Genomic DNA, 9,851 nt, shown 5'->3' with positions numbered 1-9,851 from the left:
TTTTTTTTTTTTCCTATTTTTCATTTTAGCTTTCTTGTCTTTGAAGTGGGTACACAGAGTAAGGATGAAGCTTCATTGACATAGTCAATTTGATAAAGAGCCAAACTCCATCGTTGTGTAAAATGGGTATTTAATGAATCTAAGATTCTTGGGAAATGTCTAATGGACTAGGTTTGTTTGTTTCTTTGGATTTTTCTCCTTATGATATTACATTTACTATACATTTCCTAAACAAATAAAACTTATCAAGTTGCCACATTAGTAGTAGATGGTAGAGTCCTCTAGGGAAGCAGCTGTTCTTTGTCCTCTTCTGGGTCTTAGCTGACTCATCTATTACGTGATGACATAATACAAATTTTGTGTTTTTGTGTTTTACATTCCAAATGTAAAATCCTGTAATTTGTGTGTATGATGGGATCACATTAGTATACTGGCATTAAAAGACAAAAAACAAATTACTTAGCAAAATGTTATATATATGTGTGTGTGGGTGTGTGTGTGGGGGTGTGTACACATACATATATATAAAGGGTTTGTTTGTATATATATGTATACACATACATATATATAAAAGGTTTGTTTAACCACAAAACTATAAAGGTCTTCCTATGGTTTTGGTCCAATACTATTTAAGTAACCTAAAATAGTCTACTAAGTTGTTAATTCATTCATATATTTAGTTTACTCCCACAAATAGTCTAGTTGGTATATTAAACATGAACATTTTTCAAATATTCAAAGCATGTTTGTTTTCATTCACTGGTTTGTATATGTGGACTATGTGTCACTAAATCAAAGTTATAGAGTCATAGTTACTCAGACATTTAACAAAATCAGACCATATCCAAAAGAAGTCAACAATATGGTAATAAACACTTAATAAAGGCTCAAAAAATATAACCCATGATATTGATATCTAACAAAAGAAGAAACACTCTGCATGAGTCTGGCTGCTAGTCGTATTTTCAGTTTGACACCAGCCACAGTCCAAACATAACCAGACATGTGAGGGTAAAGGCCTCAAGAGGAGAAGACAGAAAACAGACATCCAAAGACCATACTCAGAACATGTAAATGACTAATATCCATCCCAGGCATCATTCCTAGATGATTCTTAGAGCTATTCAACTTCCTCTTTGTTCAAAGGATCCAAGTTGCTTTAGGGTAATCCGAAGAATCTTTTTTGTTTAGGGTACCCATGAGACTCTTAGGTATTATAACATATGTCTTCAGGCTACTGATGCTCATTCCTACATAGATTCAATTTATAATAGTGGGAAGGACTTCTAAAATCTTGTAAATAGGCAACTTTTTATGAGTTGGTGGCTTTCTTTTAAACCAATTGAAAATGGTGAACAAATCTGAAAAACACACACACGTGATATACATCAATAATTTCAACAATATCCACCACCCTACATTTACATGCCAAAAACTTCTTAAGTCATGACAGCTTTACAGATTTTGCTCTTTACTAGCTACTAAGATCCAGTAAATTTCTGTTCTTTGTTCTCAAAATAACTGAAAAAAAAAAAGTTTTCAATCACAGCAGTGAACATAAAGTTGGATGATTCAGGGAGCAAAGTAGTACTGTCACTAACTTACTTACAAAGAATTTTTCAAACTATTAATTCAACTCAGGTGGTAGTTGTACAGCTAAACCAGTGTGAAGCATATTACAGATTGAGCACCCCCAATCTGAAAATCCAAAGTCCTAACTGCTCCAAAATCTGAAAAGTCTTGAGGGCTGAAATGATGCCATACTGGAATCATTTTATACCTGACTTTATGAGTCACAGTCAAAACTTCATTTCATGCAAAAAATTACTAAAAATATTTTATAAAATTAACTTCAGTCTATGTGTATAAGGTGTACATGAAACGTAAGTGAATTTTCATGTTTTGACTTCAGTCCCATCCCCAAGATATCTCATTTTATATATATATGCAAATATTCCAAATCTGAAAAAATTCAAAATTCAAAACACTTCTGGTCTCAAGCATTTCAGATGAGCAGTACCCAACCTGTAGAACTTTTCATTAAATTCCAAGCATTCAAGCAATTCATGCAGTGCAAGGGAGATAAAAGCTTAAGAACTTCATATAGGCAAAGTGTCTAGAGTCCAGTCAGTAGGAGGGAAGAAAAATACAGCTAAACTAGTCTGTCCTAGTAATATCACAGAGAGTGTTAAACCATTGCCTAGCTTAGTAAAGTTCCTGCCACATACTAGTGTTAGATAAAGATTTTCAAATGAACTAATGAATCAGATAATCTTCCAGTGAAACTATCAGGTGGTCTTGCATTTCAACAAATACGTAAATTCTCTGGTATCTTCTACCTATACTCCGATCCCAAAATCAAGAAAAATCAAGTCTCCCTAACCTCTAGTTGTTAAACATGGTTTAAAGGCCTTTCAGAATTTGGTCTCTGTTTATCTCTCCAGCTCCAGCTCCAGTCACTTCTTCCCTAGAATGTGTACTCCAACCAACTTCATTTCTTTCAGGTCCTCAAATGCACTGTGCTGTCTCATTTGTGAGCCTTTTATTGTTCCTTCTGTCTGGAAAATTTCATGTTCTTTTTACTAAGGTCTCAGTCTAGATTTCATTTCCTCTGGTTGCCTTTTCCTTCCAGTATTATCCTTTTCTCCCCTACCCACCCATCCAAGACTGCTAGGTGCCCCTCATGTATATATCTTCCTCTCATTTCATGATACTTGGTTGTTTCATTTACTATTTCCTCTGTTAGACTGGTCACATTGGGAGGGCAGCAATTGTGGATCTGTCATACTCCATCATTGTACCTCTACTGCCTAGAACCACACTGGGCACATAGTTGGAGCTCAGTAAACATGTGTTGAATAAATATGTTAATGAATGATGAATAAATGAATGACAGAATAATGTTAGCCTTTTATGAGAATGAAAATAAAATTGTCTTTAGTTCTCACTTACAGTTACAAATTCTAAAATAAGTCATAGTTGGAAGGCATGGCAAGGAAACTAGCACAGCTATTCTAATTCCCATAATAAAATTTACTTTTATTCTGCAGTTCACAAATTACCAAGCAGAATGTCTAAATGACACTCAAAAGTACTTTCCATAAATTACATTTCCTCTCCCTGAGTCATCAGTTTGTTTTAAAAATTTATTTGAACACAAAGATAAGCAACTTTAAAAAATAGAATTTCATGGCATCTAGGAAATAGATCTTTATATTCCAAAAATTCTTTTTGGTTATAAAAGTCTTTAATTACTGTAATAGCCTGCCTGGGAGACCTTCTGATAATATGTCAAATTGAGATATCTAAAGCTGACTTTCAGATTTCATTTCCTTTTTTTAATTCTACAAATTCACATTAGGCAATCCATATAAAAGACCCCATGAAAGAAAGTGTCTGTAAAGATCCAGTTTTAAACTGGAAATGTTTTTCGGTGACTAATCAGAACTGTGATTTTAAAAAGCGCTCCCTCTCTTACAAAACATCACCACAAAAGGAAAATAAAACTCAGGGATTTCATCAGAGACTCTAAGGTTTAATGTCAGTGGCCTGACATTATAAATCAGCTACTTCTTCCGAATCCAGCTCCCCGCCCCCACGCCCCGCCTCAAACTCCGAAGGGTTGGTGGCATTATTTTCAAACTGAAAATTCCAAATTATTTATGAAAATTGGATTTTCTAGAAACAATTTTTTTCAGCCCAATCATTAACTATCTTTCCCAAGTTTGTATGTGTGTGGTTGGAGCTGTGAGTTCTGTAATCTGATGTAATTATGGATCACCCTTAATTCTCTGCAGCCCATCCCCAATGGCCCCTGTAATAGAACAAATTGGATATTATGAGATAACCAAGGGCTGCAAGGCCTCTGGTGGTCATGGGAGACAAACACCTTCATCCAGAACCTGCTACTCATCCCCACGTCTCTGCACAAGGGTTCTCTTCCCATTCCACGTTGTATACTTTTTCTTCAGAAGTTCCTCTGGTGCAATCCATTCTATTTGGTTTCTCTGCCTCCCTCCCCCCAATCATCTGGACCCAATTTACAAACCCCAAACTGCCCAAGAATTTATGCAGGGCCTTTTCTGGGAGCGTCTGGAAGGGAAGTGTAAACCAGACAAGACAGAACCCAGGAGCAGATCTGCTTTAACCCGGGAGGTTGGTCACAACTACCAAGGGGAGTGTTAGTCACCAGCGTGGGCCTCGCGCGATGGCAGAGGGAAAGCCCTCAGGGCGGGAGCGGCAGGAGGGCAGCATGCGGAGGCTGGCTGGGCAAGAGCCTCTCTGCATCCGCCTCTCCTGGAGTCTGCAGGCTGGCGGGGCTAGAGCCTCTCTGCATCCGCCCCTGATCAGCGGGAAGATCTGTCATTTTCGCAGGATCGGCTGCAACCCCCGACTCTCCAAGCTGGTCCACACAGAGGGATGTTTATCGAGAACAGCGGCGGGAAATCTTCTGCCTGGGAACCCCATGCGACCTGCGTGAGCCGCTTTGAGAAGGCAACCCGCAGAGCTTGACCTCTACTCGCTCCCGGGACTCCCCAGCCTCCAGCACCGCGCTGCCCGCACGGGGTTGAGGAGGTTGGGAGGTTTCCTCTTCACTGTTGAATGGGGATGGGGGTGTGCGGGGAGGTGCATCTGGTCAGCTGGGAAGCCCAGCTGCGAGGCTTCCAGGGGTCCGAGGAGAGCGCGCGCGCGCACACCAGCCAGGCTGGGCTGCATGCGGCTGGGAAGCACATGTTCATACAAACACGACCACAAGGCGCTCTTTCTCCGCACCCCGCCTCCGCCTTCCCTCAGCTGACACGGTCAATTCTGTTCCCTGCCCTCCTCCCACCTACCCTCCTGAGGGGCAGCCTCTCTGCAGAAGACTTCCACAGCCGCTTCACCCTTCTCACCCAGGGGCCAGAAGCAAACTTGTGTAACCCACTGACCTCTTCCAGGGGGACCAGCCAAAGCCGTGCAACCCCTGGTCCACGCCCTTTTCCCAGTGAAGGCATGGGAGCAGGTACAGCGCCCAAAAGGGAGGTGGGGTGCCCGTCAGGACCCGCCCAAAACCTCCCCAGGAGGGGCAGGCCCGCCCCCGTGTCCTGCTCCCCTTCCCAGTCCCTGCCGCGAGTGCCACTTCCCCAGTGACAGGGCAGTGATCAGGGTGCAGCCTCGGCTCTGATGGGCAACGTTTGTTGGTCTTTTAACAAGAGGGGATTGCCTCTGAGCCCGTGGGTAAAACAACCCCTCGACGCCCGAGGTTCTGCAGCCACCCCCTTCCCCCAACTGGCGACCCTTCCTCACGCCCGTGTCCAGTGGTCCAGGCTGCGCACACCGACCCTGGGGGATCTCTAGCGTCACAGCAATCTCCAGGCTGGACGCCCTGAGAAGCACCTCGGGGAAGCAGGACCTCGACAGGGCCCTGCGGGAGGAGAAGGGGAGGAGGGCGCGAGGGCGGCGGGAGCCGGAGCCAGAGAGATCGTCGGAGCCAAGCTCTGGAGCTTCGGGAGCCGCTGCCCTGGACCTCGGGACTCGCTCCAGCGAACTTTTCCTTTCGAGCCAAAAGATCACTTTAGCATAAACTTCTGAGATCTGCTGGCACGAGGCATCCTTTCAAACACGGCATTTTACAAGCTGAGAAGACAAGGGGAATATATACCGCGGGTACTTGCCCGCTCCCAAAGCCAAAAAGTGCCAAGGAGCCGGACCTCAGGTCTCCATCAGGCTCAGCAGAACCAGGGGGTGGAGAGAGGGGTTGGTCTAACCTCTACCCTACCCGGCGGGTGGGCTACTTACGTTTTTGCCGTGGGGGAGACTTTTCCACGCCTTGTTCTGTGGGCTCCTAAATGCATTTGTATGCATTTGTCCGTGCAGCAAAGCGCTAACGGAAAACAGAAGCCAACTCTGAACTGCTTAGGGTGCAGGTACTGTCCATGAAAAAGGGAAAAAACAATCACATGAAAACCATGCTCCAAACCTGCAACAAGAAAAAATAGTGGGGGGGTGGGGTTGGTGAAGTCGGAAGGAGGTAGGAAATAGCACCCGAAGGGGAGGACAGGCTTCCTAGCTCTCTGGCTCGGTAACGAACGAGCCCAGGGTTGCCCTCCCCGGGGAGGGCGGGCGAGGAGGTAAACCTCACTGGGAGGCCGCGGGGCGCCGGCGGCAGCGAGAGCCTGGCTGCTAGTGCAGCACTCAAGTTCACTTGCGGTTCAAAGGCGACTCTGTGACTCCAGTGGAGTCCTCTGCTTTGGGCCTGGGAGGAGAAAGGGGTGGGGGTAGGGAAGGAGATGAAGTCGGGGAGGAAGTCCTTGGAAAGAGCCCGCGCCCGAACATTTGTCAAACAAGCACACACACCCACTTCGGAAATCAAGTCGGTGCGAGGGGGCCGGTGGCAACTGCAGGAGCCCGGCGTTGACTGCCGCCGGCTGCTTTTGCCTGGAAGAAGAGGAGCCAAGCAAATCCGGCCGGTGTTAAATTTCACCGCTCACTGACTTGCAATGACATCACCAAACACAGCGCACACCTCCCCCTCTGCCCCCGCAACCTTCCCCGACCCAGCGCCCGTCCCAGGCGCCCCCGTTCGCCAGCCCTTCGGGGTCGGGCTGGGCCAGCCGCACCCCGGACACGCTCGCTGCTGCCTGGGTACCACCCGCATGCTCTCCTTCCCCACTTGTAGGCAGCTAGTATCCTTCCTTCCATACCATGTTCATGTTCCATTCGCCATCTCAGCAGTCCCCAATTTGATGTTTTCCTCTTGCGTGTCTCCCATCCCCAATCTTTTTCTCTACCCTCTTCACCCACACCTTCTGAAATGACACTTAGAGGAGGCCTTCATTACCCTGCGACCTTCTTGCCTTCTTTGCAGTTAGGCCAGTGGCCTACGTGGTATTATTAAATGACCTTAACTGTTCTCATTTCTACCTTTCCTCCCTTCACTCTTACCTTTCAGTCTGTCCCCCTTACGACCTTCTACTGACTTTTCTCCTGTAATTCACCTTTCTGCCTTTTCCTGCCTACAAGTGTGTTTTACTGGTTCACATCAAGAGCACATCACACACACTACACTCACACCATCTCTCTCTCTCTCTCACACACACACACACCACCGCCTTAACAACTTGAATACCTTCTCCAATTTTTGTAGCAAATTTCTTCTTTTGACACAAGTCTCTATGCCCCCATGGCCTTATACTAAGAAATCCACCTTCTGATGTTTGCAAAACAAAACAGAAAACAAACGTTCTGATTTTATCTTCCTTATTAATAAGACTGGAAACTCCAAGAAGCCAGGAATCTATTATGTTGTTCATAATTGTGTTCTTAACACCTACCTGGCATATCTGTTGAATGAATGCTGTATATCACTGAGTATCATTTCTCCAAATTTTTCTTGTCTAGCCTGTGTGCCTCCCAGAGCTAATGACCCTTCCACATGCTGAAAGGGATCCCACATTACACACACATTATAAAGGTTCAAGTGATCATTTTGGTGAATGACAATAATTGATGTGACTCTCAAGTTTGGTAATTTTTTAAATGCAAGAATATAGAAATTCATCATGTTCCCCCCCACCTCAATTTTTTGACTGTTCATTTTGAAATAACTTTAGATTATAGAAAGTTGCACAATAGTACAGAGTTCCTATACATACTTCCCTCAGCTTCTCCTGGTGTTAACAACTTACATAACCAAATTACAGTTATCAAAACTAGACAATTGGGCTGGGTATGGTGGCTCATGCCTGTAATCCCAGCACAGCAGGCCAAGGCGGGCAGATCACCTGAGATCAGGAGTTAGAGACCAGCCTGGCCAACATGGTGAAACCCTGTCTCTACTAAAAATACAAAAATTAGCCAGGCTTGTTGGTGCACACCTGTCATCCCAGCTATTCAGGGGGCTGAGACAGAAGCATTGCTTGAACCAGGGAGGCAGAGGTTGCAGTGAGCTGAGATTGTGCCACTGCACTCCAGCCTGAGTAACAGAGCAAGACTCCATCTCAAAAATAAAAAAATAAAAAATAAAAACCCTGGATACTCAACACCAATATAATACTAATAACCAATCTATACATCTTATTAAATATTGTCAGTTTTTCTATTAATGTCCTTTGTCTGGTCCAGGATTTTACTCAGGATCCTACACTGTGTTTAATAAACTAACACAGTGATTCACAGAATTGTTAGGTCTCCTTAGTCTCCTCCCATCTGTGGCAGTCCTGTCTTCCTTTGTCTTTCACGACCTCAACACTCTTGAAATGCACTGAACAGTCATTTTGTGGAGGGTTCCTCAATCTGGATTTGTGTGACATAGTCTCATGATTGGGTGCAGGTTATGCATTCTGGTCAAAAATAACACTGAAGTGATGGTGTGCCCTTCTCAGGGCATCAATCTCAGGTGTATATAAGGTTAATATGTCACCTCCCAGTGATGTTCACTTTGATCACTTAGTCAAGGTGCTCACCTCAGAGGACTCGCCATTGTAAAATCTTCCCCCAGTTTTTGTAACAAATAACCACAGATTTCTGAAATATTCCTAGAAATCCAGGACTGAGGGAAGGCAGTCATTCTTAAATGCCCTTAATTTCTGGTTTTGTGCTTTTCCTACTAGTCAGCTAAAGAAAGACAGCTAATTTGGCTTGATGGAAAGAACAATAGATGAAAATTGAGCAGAGCTTAAGTAACTCAATCTCCATCTCCATTTTTCCATCAGATACACCTCTGGAATAAAGTATTTTTTTCTGTTTACAATACTGAGTCTGAAGAATAGAATGCTATATGAAATGAAGTTATTAAAATGTATTTCAGGTTATTTGAGCATAAGAAGATGACAGGTGCTAGTTAGAGTTAGTGGAACACTTACTATGTAGAAGATGCTCAAGGGCACACATACCCTCAGAGTACATTTATTTGGGGAGAGGAGGCATTTGTCCAGTAAAAGATAAACAATGTAAGTTTTAACTGCTATAGACATTATAGGATGATGGAGATTAGCATAGACCAATTGATCGAGATCAGGAGTTAGAGACCAGCCTGGCCAACATGGTGAAACCCTGTCTCTACTAAAAATACAAAAATTAGCCAGGCTTGTTGTTAAACAGATAACCTTGGGACTTAGCTGGTCCATGAAAAGCAAAAAGGATTTATAAACATAGAGAGGAGAAAGGTATTATGTTTGGAAATGGATGTTAGATGACTAACAGCACATGAACCAAGAAGAGTATATCTAAATTATATCCAGAGAAAAAGAACAGATTCGTCAGTCTGGATTAGAGATTTCTGTATTGCAAGGGAGGTTGAAGGCAAACTGTGAACGTCCCTGAATGTCAGGATAAGGGTTCATTTATCATATTACCTACTATGTGCCTAGAATTCTTCTGGGCACTGAGTTACAGCAGTGAACAAAATACATGAAAATCCTTCCCGTTATGGAGTTTAAATCCTACTGTTTAAGATTTATGCCTATAGCCAATAGAAAACTATTAGACTTTCGCTTGCTCCACACTCCCATTTTAAGATGAGTCAGCATCAGATGCCAGGATTGAAAAGGGGATAAGTTAGGTGTAGATGTTGAGATAGGTTCCGACTATAGTCAGAATGGTAGAAAAGCTAAATAAGAGAATCATTATTAAAATAAATCAATATCTGATAATTGGTTAGATTGGGAAGGGAGAAGGCATAGATGAAATTGAAAGCCTGAATGATAAAGAAATTATGATATTGGCCAATGAAAAAGAGTCAGACAACTAATTCACATTGAGGCGTATTATATTATGTTTGAAGCCATGGTAAGACATTCTTTTGGAACTATTCAATAGAGTAGAAGAGAGAGAGTTCAGGAGAGAGGCCAGAACTAGAGTGTTAGATTTCT

The 9,851-nt window shown here is 43.4% G+C and overlaps 1 protein-coding gene across 1 annotated transcript in view; it reads right to left on the bottom strand.

Annotated features, from left to right (window-relative positions):
- COL24A1 (collagen type XXIV alpha 1 chain) overlaps positions 1–5,834 on the bottom strand; it is a 411,426-nt gene extending 405,592 nt beyond the window's left edge. The window contains 1 exon segment of the mRNA XM_017850789.1: positions 5,779–5,834. Within this exon segment, the coding sequence (XP_017706278.1) occupies positions 5,779–5,834 (56 nt within the window).
- Between the last annotated feature and the right edge of the window lie 4,017 nt (positions 5,835–9,851).

The sequence above is a fragment of the Rhinopithecus bieti genome, unplaced genomic scaffold, assembly GCF_001698545.2.
Source record: "Rhinopithecus bieti isolate Rb0 unplaced genomic scaffold, ASM169854v2 scaffold_1467, whole genome shotgun sequence".
NCBI lineage: Eukaryota > Metazoa > Chordata > Mammalia > Primates > Cercopithecidae > Rhinopithecus > Rhinopithecus bieti.
The sequence above is the reverse complement of the archived record's forward strand: the minus strand, read 5'-3'. Positions and strand labels throughout refer to the sequence as shown.